The following is a 17,084-nucleotide window of genomic DNA, read 5'->3' on the forward strand; positions in this document are numbered from 1 at the left end:
TTTCCTATTAGCTGTTGATGAGTGAGATTTCAAGATTTTCATAGTTTTCTGGGTGATTTAAGCCCACAAAAGTAACACATATAAAAAAATTCTCTAAAAATATGTCACCTGAAGTTAAAAATACAGCAAACTGAGGAGGAAACCCAAATCAGCATCCTTTAGAAGAGAAAAAGTAAAGTTTTAAGTGGAAAAAAGTAGCAGTGGCAATGAAAATCCATGTGTCAACATCGACTCGAGTCATAGTGACTCGTGTAGTATAATCTATAAGCAACAACTTGTAAAGCATTTAATAAGATCTCTAACCTTTCACGTGAGTATAACAAGATAAGGGAGAGGAGAATACACGACCTAAGCTGTGGAAATAGTCAACCTGATTTATACTTGCTGTACAATTTGTTTTTTCAAAGGTGTGATCTGTACTGACAGAGGTATCCCTGGAGAACCTGGAGCAAAAGGTCAGATAGGCCTTCCAGGAAGAAAAGGTGCAAAAGGAGAAAAGGGTAAGCATGCCTGGATGAAAAACATTTGAATATGAGACCTTTGCCAGTTATGTCAGATCTAAATGTGCAAGAAGTTTATGGTAACTTGGTGGATAAGGCCCATCAAAGTGCAGAGTTAAATGGCCAGTTGGCACTGGGGCTTTTAAGTCAGTAGATGATGTCAGTGCAGCAGTTACTCAGTGCTGATAATGCTTCACCTCTTTGAAGGGAATCAAATGAGATAAAATGGTCCAGGCACTACTCACACAGAAAAGAGAAAGGGCAGCATTATTTTTTGTGTATTAATTCTGCAACTTTTTAATTGTAATTGACACATTCATATAGGAAGTCAAGGCCTCTGCTCGTGTCGTGCTGGTCCTCCTGGTCCCCGTGGTGTGCAAGGACCTCCAGGTGTTCAAGGAAAGAAAGGACAAATGGGATACCCTGGAAGATATGGAGAAAAGGGCGACCCAGGCTTATCTGGTGCAATGGGATCACCAGGGCTCCCTGTGAGTAGTTTTCGTGAATTTTGGTAAATAAATAACATGAAGTTACCTCTCAGCTCAGGAGGCATTTAAGCAGAGTAGTGGAGAAAGTGCCCTGGAAAACTATCTGAAACTTTCATCTACTTTTGCTTGTTACAGTCTAATGAAATGAGCTATTACTTTTGGAAACAGACTTATTTTCTTTAATGTGCTTCATATAGTTTATCTCATTCCCCACAGTGAGCAATAATTCAAAGCACCACTTAACCTAACTGCTTTAGAAACACTTTATAAGATAAATTATTGGACTTGATGTGATTTTGATCCACTTTTTCTGGTCTGACATGCAAAATGTACATCCAGAATGCTGCATACCAAAATAATGCCAAAGAGAGGTTTTTTTAATATACTTTCTTGTGTGTGAGAGGAATTTCTTTGAAAATACAGGCAGATATGCCTTGCTTTATGACTGTTGCATTATGGTTGGGGTTTTTTTGTTTGTTTGTTTAGTGGGTTTTTTTTTGTTTTGGGGAGGTGTTTTGTAGGTTTTTGTGCTGTTTGGGGTTTTTTTGTTTTGTTTTGTTTGCTGTTTTTTTGTTATTATTGGGGTTTTTTGAGGTTTTAATAGCAGAACTCTTTTTGCACATGAGGAATTGCTTAAAAGTTTCCAGAATGTTTTCTTTCAAAAGAAAAAAAAAAGCAAACAAAACCATTGTGAGTCTGAAGGAAGGATGTGGAAGGGCTCTCTCATTCTAGTGCCAATGGTTTCATTACAAGCTTTACATTTGCTCCTGTGGGTTTTTGTTTGTTTGTTTGTTTTCTTCTTAAAACACTATTACCTGTGTGGATTATGTGAGATTTTGATCTTCTTGTTACTTTTGAGAGTATGATTTAGTCCCTGTGGTTTTGAAGCAAAGCTTGAAGCCTTGTCCTGAATATTTTCTGTTCTTAGGTTACTTAAGTGAGAAACAAGAACAAAATAATCACTTTGGATGGAAATAATTCACTTTGCTACAGAAATGTTTGGTTTAATGGACCATTTTTCTCCATTTTTCTGCTCTCCTTTCTTCACAAATATCTAATTTTTCCTTTCAAACACTACTTACTGATCTCTGCCTACATAAAGATCTAAACATTGTAAGAAATAGCCACTGCTAGTTTCAGATACATGTTTTTCAGAAGTCTGTCTGATTTAAAAGTGTCATGATTTACAATCACATTATATTCTTTCCACCTATTTTTAAGTGAAAAAATTTGAATAACAGAGGAAGCTGGCTAAAAAATACCTCAATTTTGCACCTTAGTGGCCTTTTACTTCTGTTTAAATTTTGCATGGTAAAATATATTTACCCACATGCACTGTTGCAAGATCACCAATGATTACATGAAAACTGCACTCTGCTTGGAGAGCTGAGAGCACAAATCAGCATAAGAATATAGAAAAGCACTTCTTTTCTCCTCTAAACCTGTCAAGTCATAGATTCTTCTCACAACACCTACCTAACTAGATGTAGATGAAATTTCTTATTGGCAGCTTTGTGGGTTTTCATTCAGAAAAAAAGCATCACTTACTTGCTGCTGTGTTCAGTTCTGGGAGGAAAGCCTCATCCTGCAGTCACCACACTCCAGAGATTCCCTTCCTCAGTGGATTGTGGGTTGAAGTCTGCAGTGGGAACAGTTTGTGAATCATTTGGATTTTAATATTGCATTTACAGCCGTGGACCCAAATCTTCAAGCTTTACAAATTATTTTAGTTGTGTATCCATACATTTGGCAGAGTGAGGCTGAGAAGGCCAGGTGCCATTCACACACCTCTTTATAATCATCAGAAGAGATAAGTGTTTCTTTTTGGCATGTCGCCTTAGCTGGTTGGTTTTGGGAAACCATGCAAGAGATATATATCTAATTTTCCCCTCAATTCCCACATTGATTCTGTGCTGGAGACAACTGACACCTTTTTTTTCCTTGTAAATGTTAAGGGGACCCCTGGTTCTGCTGGACAGCATGGTGAAAAAGGAGAGAAGGGTGATCCAGGAAGAGTTAGGATAAAAGGTAACCACACATTTTATCTTTAGCCTGTTTGTTTCCTATACAATGTCTAGGCAATAGTGTGAGAAAAACATATTCATCTACTCTTTAATAAATTCATTAGTTCAGTAAGTTACTGAAACCTAGAGGGCATGTATGTCCAAACTGCTTTCTTGGTACCATCTCTTCTTGCTAAACACAAGATCAACACAGCATTTTGTGGTTTTTATTCTATAGTTGAGCCATAAAACAGTTTTAACAGCGTGTTATTAATGCTAACAAATGATTTTTCATGTCCTGTGATTGATAGTTGGGGTCTTACAGAGGTTTGTATAGCAAAGACTCAACAGAATACAAATACTATTGTACAGAACCACCTCCTGAAGTGTCATATATCAATATCACAGCTGTTACCTCAACTTAAGCCACCAACATCCTTCTTGGGAAAAACTCAAAGTTTCAATGACTATTCAGATTCCTGCTCCTATTTCTAAAAATTACTCTTGACCAGGCATTGAAGAGAAACAATAGGCCACTAGTTGCACAACTGAAATTCTTGTAATTAAATAGATCAAAACCTCTCCACAGTTATGGTTATGATTTGCAAAAGCAAAAGAAACAGAGAGCAATAAATTACAGCAATCTGAAGGCAAAGCTTAGTTAGAAATGCTAAACTAATTATTCAAACAAAAGATTGTCCATCTTATTGTTTATAAAAAGTTAGCTTAGCTTTGGATGCCTGTGGGTTTTTTACAGATGTTGGAGAGGGGAAAACATTTTCTTCTATTTGCAAAGGATTTCTTGACACAGCAAAAGTTACATTTTCATAAGTATCAGTGCAAGAGAAATCTAGGGGGAAAATAAAACCTTTGGGAAATATTGATGCAAATATTCTGCATCATATGACATTGCTACAGCCTGATTTCACTGAAATTAAGAATAAAACAGACTGATTTCAATATTTTAACTCTCTGTATAGCACAAATAAAAGCCACATTCTTGTGGTGCCTCTAAACATGTCTTTTACAGAGAGACCAAGTTGTTCCATGAGGTGTCCAACTAAAGCCTTCCTAAGCCTAAAATACTTCACCAAGGAAATGTGAATTCAAGGACTGGGAATTATCATGCAGATATGATGAATGGTTATTCAGCATTTACCTAAGAAGAAATAACCTCCCCCTCTCCCTCAAAAAATAATTGCTGTAAATATTATACTTCTTTTTCTTTTCAAAATATTTTAAGGATTAAAAGGTGAAAGAGGACCTACTGGGGTTCCAGGATTTCCAGGCCAGAGAGGTCTTGATGGCAGAGACGGGGAACTAGGATTGCCTGGGGAAAAAGGAGTTGAGGTATGTTTGCCTCTCCCAGATTTTTTTTTCCATTTCAATTAATGTATTATCTTATGAAAGGTTATAAAAGTTTTTATCCACTGAAAAATTATTTTCTTGTAAATATCATTGCTTATTTTGGTATTCCCGGATATAATTTCTGCCTATACTGTGTCCCAATATTATGGGATCAGGAAACAAAAAATCCACTAACCCCTTTGTTCCTATTGCCCTTAAATATTTAAAAATACTAACGTCATCCATGTAGTCTCTTAATTGTGGAAAGTGATTTCTCCAGATGATCCCCTAAACATGCTTTTTCATAATCAAAGAGAGCAGAGAAATTAGCTCTTGTTATTTCTTACCAACAAGTTTTCTTTCAGGGCGATGCTGGAATATCGCTTCCTGGTGATAAAGGATTCCCTGGGCTCCCAGGACCTCCTGGGGTAAAAGGACAGATGGGGTTGCCTGGTTTGGGGTTTCCTGGCCCTCCAGGAGCCAGAGGTAGCCCTGGAGACTTTGGTGATACTGGTAATGTTGGGCCACCTGGTCCAAAAGGCCAGAAAGGTAATTTTGACTGTTTACATTAAGAATGAAATAGCAAAAATACATGTTTGGTGGCATCCATTACAGTTTCATATGTATTACATAAAGTGTTATTCATTTATAGTGAAGATGTTCTTAATTTATAGGAAAATATAACTTATATTTAAGGCTTGGTCTGGTTTTTGGTTATAAAAAGTGCTTAGCCAAACAAAAACATCTACACTGATAGTGATATGTATGAACCAGAACCATGCATAGAATTGAAATGAAAATATTATTTTTCTTGCACTAAAAACTACTGTAAAGACAAATTTCCAAGACAAGTGAAATAAAACCAAACCTTTGTCTTTAAAAAATACAACTGTGTTACAACAATTTGAAATATAACCAACATTATATAGAAGTGTCAAGATATATTTTATATATCTTCATATGTCAAAATATATTTTAAGATTCTCCATCAAAACTTAAATAATATGGAAATAACCATGTGCATAATTAGTCACTTCTCTTCACATTTGCACATCTAGTTGGTTAGTTCCACAGAAATATTACAGTAAGTGTTCAGACTCCATTTATTCTAAAATTAAATAGGCCAGTTTCTTCTCCCTCTTGCTTCAGGTCAAACTGTCTGCATCACATCACCATACCCTGGAAATCCAGGTCCCCCAGGTTTTAAAGGTGTTCAAGGTATGTTTATATATAGGAGAATTTTTGATTTTAATTGAAATTTAAGTTGCTAATTAAAAGAAGAAGGTATCCTAAAAAGCTACAGTATTCCACTTTTTCAACAGATACATGTCTGAAAATGTAAAACTGCAAATACACAGGAGTATACTCATCTAATAGAATCAATGGCCAGACAGCTGCAGTTTGCATGATCAAAAGGTGTGCAGGCTGCCTCCATAGAAATAATTAAGTGAAGGTAGTTTCAAACTCTGTCCTGCCTCAATTAAAATGCATGAGAGAGTCTGTAAAATATGCAGATGGCTGGAGTTAGATAAGACCTGGAGTATGTACATCTGAGTACTGGGAAAAAGAGATGTGCAAGGCAAAAATATGCTGCAAGGCTGTAATTTCTAAAACTATATTGCCAATGGCAAGTTGAAATTGAGCCCTAAAAATCTGAAAACTTATTACCATTATTTCAACTTTTTAAACTTAATTTAAATTCAAAGAACTCACCCAGGAACTGGCAAGACGTTTCTTGTGATCGCCTCCAAAGCATTTGAAATTCCTCAGAAAATCCTGATCAGAAGAACTGGAGATAGTGGATTTTCAAGCTCCTTAATATGGTATTACCCAGTTCCCTGACACCAGTATTGTGGGTGGGAGCAAACATTCATACAGACATGAAAGAACAGGGATTCGTGTATTGAGCTCATCTGCAGCATTCCAGAAGCAGGATATAGCACAGGAGAGTAGAAGAACTTGAGCTGACACCTGTCATTCACTGGGTTAATACTGTTGATGTCCTGTAACATTAAAATGTTATAGGAAAGATTTTTTTTTTTCTAATTGACTCTGGTGATCTGCAGTCTGCTGTTTATGGAACAGGGAGTGCATTTGAGCACTCTGTCAGTTTATGTACTTCTTTTTTATTTTCAGGACCAAAGGGTTTAAAAGGACTCCCTGGGCATCCTGGACCAAATGGCTTTGAAGGGCAAAAAGGCCGTCGAGGCAGGCCAGGAGCAGGAATCCCTGGGCCAGAAGGTGAATTGTGCTTCTCTTAATCCAGGAGACCTACTGGTCAGATAAATGCAAGGAAAGATAGCTACCATGGTAGAACACCGTAGGATAGAATATAGAATAAAAACACAAACTTCAACAAAAGCTAGTGGAAGAGAAATCTTTACCAGTATCCCTTTCTTTATTCCAGCTTTGCAGGTGCTGCAATAACCTAAATTTCAGTGTCCAGAGAGGAAATATTCTCAGAAAACTGAGAACAATTAGTGAAATTTTAGGAAAGAGAGTAAACTGGACAAGAGTGACAGTAGTCAAGACAGATGCTGCTCCAAAGAAAACCCCTGTCACTTCCCACAGGAATTACCTCCTTTAATCCTCATGTATCATTAGCTATAAATGAGAAACCTGAAATTTAATGTATGATGTTATTTTTCTTTGCAAAGTAATAATTTAAATCTGGTTACATTTGAATTATAATATAACAGCTTGAGGGGGAAAATGAACAAACAGACAAAAAACCAAACACCTCCTGAATTATGCCCTATTTGAATTTAAAAATCCTATCAACAGGCTTTCGAGGCACAGCTGGTGATCCTGGTGATCAAGGTGAAAGAGGATCAACAGTTGATGGTAAAAATGGCCCTCCAGGTCCACCTGGCATAGATGGTCAGAAAGGTCTTCCAGGTGACACCACATATGGCCCTCCAGGAATCCCAGGCAACAGGGGACTGCCAGGACCCCCTGGTGCACAAGGAGCAAGGGGTAATCCAGGCATTCCTGGGCTTCAAGGTATGGGCCAGTTTTTATGAAATAGTTTATGAAACTATTTTGTTAAAGGACAAAATCTGAGCAAAGATGGTACTAATTCAGATAAAACTTCCTCTTACCTGGATCCATCATGGTGACTGTGAACAGTACACCCTGATTTTACACTTACATTTTCACAGTTCAGGTTGACCAGCCACTGAGGGGATCTGCACTGCAGGAAGAGAAAAATGCCTTTACCCAGTCCATGGAGTAACAGTGCAGCTTCCTATTCTTACTATTACTTGCTGCCTGGTGCCCATCTGGGCTTGGGGCTTCCTGCTCTGCCACACAGATAGTCCTTGCCTCAGATTGTTTAGTCAAACCTGAACAGACTGGAAAAGGGCAGGAGAACACTCAGGGAGAGAGGGGTGAATTTCTTTGCCCAGAGTTATGCAATAAAATCCTCTATGTCTTGTGCACTACACTCCTTGCTTCTGCAGGGGAGTTTTGCTGGTTGCTGCAAAGAGATCTCCACAGTGCATTTCCTTCCCACTTTACAGAGGATATTGCTGTTTCCTTTTACAGGTCTTCCTTTTGCCCAGCCCTAAGCATTTCCACATATCCTTCTGTGCAGGGAACACCTGTAGAACTGACCCCAGAGCTGTGTGTCTGGTGCAGGCCAGTGAGCTCCTCCCACTCTGCTCCTACTCATCAGAAGCTATCATCCTTACCTAGAGATGAGGGCTGAATTCATATTTGTTCCTTAAAGAAAGGAGCTTTCCACAACAGCCAGTTCTAAATTGCAGGAAAGCACCAGTTTTCACAAACTGCAAAAACTAGAGGACAATTAAGACATTACAGTAACTGAACATGTACATTTCAAAATTAAAATTAGGAATTCTGAAGGATGGTGAGGAGTGGCACTAAAACATTTTATAATGCTGTTTTTTCCCAGGACAACCTGGCACCCCAGGATTTCCAGGTGCCAAGGGTTTTAGAGGCCCAGAAGGTGATATAGGAGCACCAGGCTGTCCAGGCTTCCCTGGTCCACCATGTGTTGCAGGCTTACCAGGGCCACCAGGACTCAGAGGTGCCATGGGCCTGCCAGGACCTCAAGGTATACCACACCCATGGGGTTGCCTCACAGCACTAAGCTTTGCACATATTTTCTGGCAGATTTCTTCACGTGATTTTTGTAGCTGACATGACAAATATTTCCATGGGGCCTGCCCATTTCTGGGGGTGTACATTATGTTCTGCGGATTTCTTTAAACTCAAGGAATGTAGAGTGTGCATCCCAGATATTTCCCAACTTTCCTTTCTTTCCCATGGTGTTCTTTAACTGGCCAAATCACAGTGTGTTCACTATCAAGTAACAAATGGAAGACTTAACTCTTATTCTGTTGTCCTCAGTAGCTTAACTGAGCTCCTGTCGCTACTGTGATACTTTTATCTTCCTTATTCTTAACTGGAATTGTTATTTAGGAAGAGCTAGGAGACATATATATCAAATGTATTTACAAGTTAGTAAGGATTTTTCACAGTGCTCTTCTACTGATATGTCTGTCACTAAAGAAATACAAGAAAACAAACATTCCAAGTGATAAATCTAGGCAGGGCCAGGATTCCAACATGGTAATAAAGCTTCCAAGCAATTTTGCCATGTTTGCTGATATTTAAATTTATACCAAAACTTTCTGCTTTTTAGATACAATTGCTGAACCTTTTCCTGCATTTATATACATAGATTAAAGCTCTTTTTCTCAGGTTTACCAGGCTTTAAAGGTCAGAGGGGAGACAGGGGCCTAGCTGGGCCACCTGGAATCAAAGGTCTGAAAGGTTCTCCAGGCTCACAAGGTCCCCCAGGTCCTCCAGGCTCACAAGGACTTCCAGGACTTCCAGGCAATAGAGGACCTGCTGGTTTCCCAGGAGAAACAGGTGTGTCAAACATCCTGCAAACCACGTCATCTATCACATCTCTTGTAGAGGAAACTATTTCTGCTGCTGTTAACACTAGGAAGTACTTTGCACCCTCCTTTCTTTTCAGCTTCAAGAATAAGACCCTGCAGCAGGGTAGAGTCAATTAACCATAGCATCCCTTGTTCTTTCTCTTATGATAAAATCAAAGGGATGGAAATAGTTCAATGCATGTTGGTGCATCCTGGTGCTTTAGCTGTTTTACAGCACTGACCTATTTCCATGTATTATTTCCTGACTGTAATAGGTTGTAATATGCTATAGTAACAACAATATGTTTAGACATTGGCCCATTTAGAAGACTGGTTAACAGTGCCTTAGGAGGCAATCCTGAAGGGCAAAGAAGTCCAGGAAGGCTGAATATTCTTCAAGAAGGAAATCTGAAAGACACAGGAACAGGCCATCCCCATGTGCTGAAAGACGAGTAACAGGAAAGATGACCAGCATGGCTGAACAGAGAGCTTTGGCTGGAACTCAGGAAGAAGGGGAGAGTTTATGAAATTTGGAAAAATGGCCAGTCAACTCAGGAGGATAAGGGTATCATGAGGATACGCAGGGAGAAAATTAGAGGGGCCAAAGCGCAACCAAGACCTCGATCTGGCTACTGCTGTAAAAGACAATGAAAACGTTTCTATAAATACACTGGCAACAAAAGGAGGGCTAAGGAGAATCTCCATCCTTTATTGGATGGGAGAGGGGAAACATAGTGACAAAGGATGAGGAAAAGGCTGAGGTACTTAATGCCTTCTTTGTCTCATTCTTATGTAGGACCAATAGGTCTCTGGGTACCAGGCCCCTGAGCTGGAAGACAGGGACAGGGAGCAGAATGAAGCCCCCATAATCCAGTAGCCACATGCAAGATCTGCTGGCATGTTGGGGATAACAGTTTGGGTAGTAAGTGTAGCCTAAATCTCCAGAAGGTGGCAGCAGGTAGGGGGAGAATGTTTGTTTCAAGGGAATCTGGGTTTCAAGAGATGTTTAATCTTGGCATGAAGCCAAGCTCCAACTATTGGTTCTCTACCTTTGCTGATTTCCTAAGGAGTCCTTCTGAACTTCCTGCTTTTGCTTTATACTCTTCCTTAGAATATGACAGTAACAGTATAAGCAGACTGAACATGTAAATAAAGCATTTCATATTACCAGGAAGCAAAGGGATTCAGGGACCCCAAGGATTCCCAGGACTCCCAGGAATACAAGGCACAGTGGGAATCTCCGGAGTAAAAGGCGAAGAAGGAGAAATGGGTCTGCCTGGGCCTAGTGGAGAATGTGGGGATACAGGAATAAAAGGTTTGTAAAAATCCACTTCACTCTGTAGTCATGTTGATGCTGTGTTAGGAATATATTTACTTTTTATAGGAAAGAGAATAACCATCTCCAAGGTGCAATCACAGGCAGTACACAATTGCCATCTTTTGTAATCTTTCATAATTCTGATTTAATATCACCTGGGTTACTACTGAATTAACTAAAAAGCAAGAGAAGTAGGATAAATTTTGTTAGCAGTGAGCCTAGTGTAACACCTGAGAACCACAATTAGTATTTGAAGGCTTTCTCTATTAGTGAAGTCATTACTAAAATTAATTTTCAGGACATGTCATTCATGATATATACTTACATTCCATATTTTTGGCTCAAAGGTGAAAGAGGGTCTCCAGGAGACAGTGGCTACATTAACATCCGTTTAGAGAAAGGACAAATGGGAGACCCAGGGTTTCCTGGTGAGAATGGATTTAGAGGTGAAAGAGGTAAGTTCATAAAATAAAGCCCTGGATTTATAAAATAAAGCCTGGACACACATTCACCTGCTATAAATCGCTGGTTTTCACAGGTAGGGACTCATGGCTGCAGAAACACCCAGCAACCTTATCATGTTTATGGATTCTTAAAGTAGCAGGATAGTTTCTTTGGACAATTACACAATACACAGAGTGTGGCAATACACAGTGTGAAAGCATTGCCATAATCAAAATAAGTGTCAAATAATGGCTTGACTTTATTGGTCATTATCTTGATCTGCAATTAACTTCAGGTGAAAAAGGCAATACTGGTTTCAGAGGCACCCGAGGATTTCCAGGGAAGAATGGTGTTCCAGGACTGCCAGGTGACCAAGGTGACACTGGAGTGATGGGGTTTCCAGGATCATTGGGTTTCCCAGGACCAAAAGGCTTTAAAGGAATTACAGGTTTTCAAGGAGAACCAGGTGACCAGGTAAACAGAGTGGTAGTGAAATGTCCTGGACTTTGCAGTTATCTCCTGCCTCTAAGAAATAGGATGAAGGGTACATGTATTGTACTCACCCATTAGATCTTCCCCCTCAGAAGAGACTGTCAGTGTAGTAGGAAATGTAAATTGCCTAATACCTAAGTGCTTTGATTACCTTTTAGCAGGAACTGTAGTTGGAGTCAGCAAAGGGCCTCTCCCAGCTGCATGTTCTGAGTTTGTTCTCTTGCCACTTGGTGGAAGTCCAGGCTACACTACACTAATTAGGGGGAAAAAAAACAGATGCACCATCAAGTTTTTACCATTATTCCTATGAACAGATTGACAGATCACTTACCACAGAGATCATAACACAGCAGCAGCACAATTAGGAGATTAATGTGTAGCTGCTCCTTCATATCTCACTGTGGCCAAGCCAAGAGACACAGCAAACCAAGTCACCTCTGGCTGCAGTGCCAGTTTGCCCCAGGCAGAACCCAGGCAAGCAGTACTGCTCAGGAACAAATATACAAACTCACACATATATATACGGATATAAGGTACAATTCTTCACTTCTTGTGTGCTAGGTAGACAGACAGTGAGATTACATGAAGCATAAAGCACAGGTTTTTTTGGTAAAAGGGACATATTTTTGCTTGATTTGTATTGGATGAAATTTCTTTGAAGAGATAAGGTGTGATTTGCTGATTATAGGTCATTATTCAAAAGGAAAAATAGGGAAATCTTTACATTTTTATTGTTACAATACAACATATTGCTGATTAATGTTTTTAGTAAATTTTGGGTAACATACAACAATATTTGCTATATTTTTATGGTACCTTTTAAATCAAATTACTCAGGCCATCTGTGAGGAATTTAAGCTGTTTGAGCCAAGAGTTAGAATAAAGTATAAAAGCACAAATTCAAAATTATTAGCAAGTCTAATCTACAGTTTCTTGGAAGTGTTAGTGGTCAGTGTTAGACATGTAACAAAGACAACATGCTTTTCTGTTGATCTTCAGATACAGTTTTTCTAAGAGCACCAAATGCTCTTATAGATTAGTCCTGCTACACATACCATATGTCAAACATTTTTATTTTGTTTTTTAAAAAAATCAGGGTGATGTTGGCTTACCAGGAATCCCTGGAAATCCAGGACTGACTGGCCCAAAAGGATGCAAAGGTAATGAGTTTATACAGATAGGTTTTGAAAAGAGCAATATTGTTATGATGTGTGTGCAATAGATGGTAAGGACTCAGTAGAAAATATAATTTCACTTCTGTCCTGTTTTCCCTTAAAACATGAGTGTAATTAGAAACAAGTCTGACTTAGTGTAATTAGAAACAAGTCTGACTTACCTGAAAGCAAAAACTGCATTTCAGTATATCCTGTGACAGTTTTTTCCTTTAAAAGATGATCTTACTAATTTAGAAGATAAATTTGTGTCCAATTTCACAGAGTTTAAAAATTCCATAAAAAAACCATGTACAAATCCATTCTTATGGATATGGAAAATTAGTCAATATCCATAAGAGAAAATGCAATCCAGGTGAACTGTGCCAAAGCAATTTTCATTCTGTGTTCTCTCGGTCCCTTTTGTAGCTGTTAATATCTATTAGTAAATTTTCTGATCTTACAAAGTTATACAGCTTTGCTTTTGTGGATGAAAAGGATATTTGTATAAAATGGAAGTCATTGTACCTCCACAGGTGAGAGAGGTGACCCAACTCCTCTGCTTGGTGCACGTGGTCGGAAAGGGGCTCCCGGAGATCCAGGATTTCCAGGTACCTGTGTCTGACTGACAAAAGAATCAGATTTAAGAGCTTGTTTTCTCTCAGTTTTGTTAGCAGAGAGGGAGCTCTGCTTCCTGTGCATACTGAGTGGTTCTGTAGTGAACCACGGGGACTAAAGAGACATCCCAGTGTGCAACAAGCGTGGCATGAGCATAGGAGGTGGAGTCTGCTGCGGTCCAGTACAGCACTGATGGACACACCAACACCTACTGGAATCAAACCTGGCCTGGCTCTCTCCTGCTGGCCATTTCTGCTCTGTCAGGTATCACCAGTGAGGTCTGTACAACTCACTGCTAGTAGGCAGATGTAAAGATCTGAAATATTTGAATAAGATTCTCTTTCTAGTCAAGAAACCCTCTACTGAATTTTATATTTTTTAACTCATCATGAGACAAAAAATGGGCAACTTTTAACAAATAAATGCTAGATTACTCTTTTTTTTTTTTTTTAAGGACTCTGTGGATTCCCAGGGGAGAAGGGTTCACCAGGAATCCAAGGACAACCTGGAGGGCCAGGATCCAAGGGTGACCCTGGATATCCAGGAATACCTGGATTACCAGGTAACACCAAAATTTAAAAAGTAGTGTGATAGCACTGTTGAGGAGGCCCCTCTGTGAAGGAGTCTATAGAAATCAGAGATGTGAAGGGATGTATTGAAAGCTATTTCTGTGCCTATAGACAGCAGAAATTGTCTGCTCAGTCTCAGAGAACAAGATCCATCATTTCTTCATTCATCCCCAAACACTTTAAGGTACCACTGATTAATACAGTGTGTTGCATAGCATGGGGGGAAAAAAAAAAATCAACAATTTAATAGATTTGCATAATCACAGATTTTTTTTTTCCGCTCTCAGGAGCTACAGGTCCTCAGGGATTACCAGGTGAACCTGGAGAAAGAGGGAAACATGGAATTTTGGGCCCTCCAGGATTGCAAGGGTTACCTGGATCCCAAGGCAGAAAAGGTAAACAGTATACAGTGCCATTCTAGTGGTAATGTAACAGTATCAAACATAAATACCCTTTTAGGAGGGAAAATGGAAAAGGCCCAACTGTGACCATGATTTGGACTCTGTGATCTCTTAAAGTACCAGAAGAATTAAGCCAGTTCCCATCACCTTTGAAAAGTAACATAAATGCTACCTCAGAAAACTGGGATACAATTTAAAAGGAGAAAGGTAGAAACAGTCTGGCTCAGCTGATGTAACTAATAGCAGAACTCAAGAAAAAGGAGTTTGCAGTAATTCAGTTGTTTCACTTAAGTTATGCTGTGTTCTACATTTTCACCATGGAGTGCCACTGTTACTCTACAAACCCAACAGACTGCTATGGACAGATTTGTCTTACAAACTTGTTTTAAGAAATTATGATAACTTAAGTTGGTTTTTGTTGCTGGTTTCCTTGTTGCATTGTTTTCTCCCAAAAAAAATTTTGAGGGATTTAATGTAGAATTGTTTCCTCCAAATCCTAATTCACACTTCTCACAGTGATTGTGTTTAGACTGAACAGTAGTTCATTTATACAGTTGTTTTTTTTGGAGAACATGATTAACTTTTTCTATGCTCAGAATTGAAATTTTAAGTTACAGTAATAGTTCATGAATAAAGTTATCAACTCTGTATCCTCTCTCTGTTATACTGTGCTTCATAACCGGTTCCTGAACAGGAAAAATATTAGTGATCCATATACAGAAACCACAATGAAGTAACACTTGGAGCTGTGATAAATGGTTAGAGAGAACAACAGATCCACTTTTTTAAATTCAGCCTAAGGAAAAATCAAGAAGGTTTCTTATAAACTACTGAAAATGTAAATGAAAAATGGAAACCATTTATGATTGTCTGCAGTAAATAAGTGGTGCTGATTTAAACTGTCACGACAGATTCCCTGCTGGTGCATAATGTGCAAGAGAACATTTCAGTGTTGCAAACAATATTTGCTGTAACAAAGGCAAAGATCTGCAGTGGCAGGGATATCTGAATCGAGAAGGGTCAAAAAAACCGCAAAACATTCTTCTGCTGAAAACTTCTTCACAGCAGATGGACTCTTTACTTCCTGTCATAAGTGATAAGACACTTCTTCTCTATATTGTGCAGAAGTTATTCCAAGTCCTGCACAGGAACATAACAAATTAACACGTGCTGCAGAGGGAAAAGTTCAGTTCCAAATAGTGGTTCATTAGACACCGAGTTGCCTGCAAAGCCTGAGGATTGTATATATTGCCAGCATAGTTGAGAAGAAGGGTAACAACTTTGAAAATATACCCAGTAATGAAAACAGAATGGTATTTGTATTCTAATTCAATTGGAGAATATAGATCTTAGAGCTGTTTTCAACAAGTGTTGTTGCCAGCATTAAAAATGAAATTGGCTGTGCATAGCTAAGTACAGAGCCTTGTCCGTCCCACTGGTTCTCATTTACATGAAAGGCCTTGTGCCTAAAGAACTTGAGGATTTTTAAAGAATTAGTTAAACAGCATCTACCAAAGCATAATCCCATTTTCTTTATTACAGTAGTTTTACTAGTTAAGGGCTTAGTCTGGCAAGCCTTACTTGTGTGAGTAATCTTTGATGAAGAAAGTAATATTAAGAACATCAGCAGAATGACTTGTAGAAGTAGAAGCTGAATTGGGCTGTACAATACAGAAACAGTAGTTCATGCACAGGTCAGCCAATTCAGCTGTACCTAGAAATATGGGACTATAGCAATCCAAAAATCTAGAATTACAAGTGCTGATATTATAATGGATTGTTGGCAAATGTGTCAGAAATTCCCTGGAAAGCAAGTAAACCAAGCCATCAATCTTGCCTGAATGAGTCAAAGATCAAAAAAGTTTTAAATGGTGACCTGGGGACCAAAATTAGTTAGGAGTTGGTAATAATTTTAAAATACCACTGTTAAATTCCCCAAATGCAACTCTTATATAAATTTGAAAATGGGAACATGTCCAAAGTACAAGGAGGCTACAGAAAGCAGGACTTAAACTTAGAAATGTCATGAAAAGGTAAAGAACAGTTAATTAAGGGCAAGAAGATATTACAGGTTGGATTACTAGTACCCCACATTATAAAGTGGATTACACAGAGAATATATTATAAATGTCTTTCAGGTTTTCAAACAATCTTCTGGATTTAAATATTTTCCAGTCTGGTGTTTGCTACAGGCTGGAGTTTTTTTCCTTTTCAATTCATCCATTGTTAAATTTTAACAAAAATAATTCAACAGTTCCTGAGGGCAGAGCTATATGATTATAATTTTTGGTGTGCCTGTTAGAGAACTCTAGTGCCTTTTTATTTTTCCTTTCTCATATGACCCATCTGTGAACTAGGGACCTTTAAATCTGGCAGATGAAGTAGTTGATGAAGGGCATTTGTGTTGCTGTTCCTACAGCAATTTGTCTCTGCCAGATTTGACCAGTTCATAAACTAAAAAAAATATGTCCATTCATATGTGCTTAAGTAGAGCAATAAGATTCATTCTCTGGATAAATGGCAGATTGTTGTGCTACAGGACATGCTGGGATTGAGCACAGGAACCAAGACACAGAACTTACCTATCTTCTGTGCCAGGAAGGAGCTAGACAGGGAAAAATTTTGTAATAGTGTGATGCAAAAAAGCAGAGTTTTCTGTGTGAAAGCTGCAGGACCAGAGAAAAGAAACCAGTTGAAAATTCAGCCTCTTTTTAGTGTAGATAGATTAAATTGCACTTACATTTTTAAGGTACTTTAGGTGGTGTCTGCAACCCAGTCATGAGGTCATGAAGGGACAACGCAACTAACTTTGGACAGGTTAACCACATGTAGCAGTAGCAGCC

The 17,084-nt window shown here is 38.7% G+C and overlaps 1 protein-coding gene across 1 annotated transcript in view; it reads left to right on the plus strand.

The window, feature by feature from the left end:
* COL4A4 (collagen type IV alpha 4 chain) overlaps positions 1–17,084 on the plus strand; it is a 66,669-nt gene that overhangs the window by 37,392 nt on the left and 12,193 nt on the right. The window contains exons 21-37 of the mRNA XM_064666487.1: positions 408–500; positions 825–988; positions 2,944–3,016; positions 4,235–4,341; positions 4,704–4,887; positions 5,488–5,556; positions 6,475–6,579; positions 7,123–7,341; positions 8,255–8,416; positions 9,067–9,237; positions 10,420–10,563; positions 10,914–11,021; positions 11,306–11,484; positions 12,599–12,662; positions 13,190–13,264; positions 13,726–13,833; positions 14,128–14,235. Coding sequence (XP_064522557.1) covers positions 408–500; positions 825–988; positions 2,944–3,016; positions 4,235–4,341; positions 4,704–4,887; positions 5,488–5,556; positions 6,475–6,579; positions 7,123–7,341; positions 8,255–8,416; positions 9,067–9,237; positions 10,420–10,563; positions 10,914–11,021; positions 11,306–11,484; positions 12,599–12,662; positions 13,190–13,264; positions 13,726–13,833; positions 14,128–14,235 — 2,133 coding nt within the window. The remainder of the gene's footprint in view (positions 1–407; positions 501–824; positions 989–2,943; positions 3,017–4,234; positions 4,342–4,703; positions 4,888–5,487; positions 5,557–6,474; positions 6,580–7,122; positions 7,342–8,254; positions 8,417–9,066; positions 9,238–10,419; positions 10,564–10,913; positions 11,022–11,305; positions 11,485–12,598; positions 12,663–13,189; positions 13,265–13,725; positions 13,834–14,127; positions 14,236–17,084) is intronic.

Source organism: Pseudopipra pipra, chromosome 10, assembly GCF_036250125.1.
Source record: "Pseudopipra pipra isolate bDixPip1 chromosome 10, bDixPip1.hap1, whole genome shotgun sequence".
Taxonomy (NCBI): domain Eukaryota; kingdom Metazoa; phylum Chordata; class Aves; order Passeriformes; family Pipridae; genus Pseudopipra; species Pseudopipra pipra.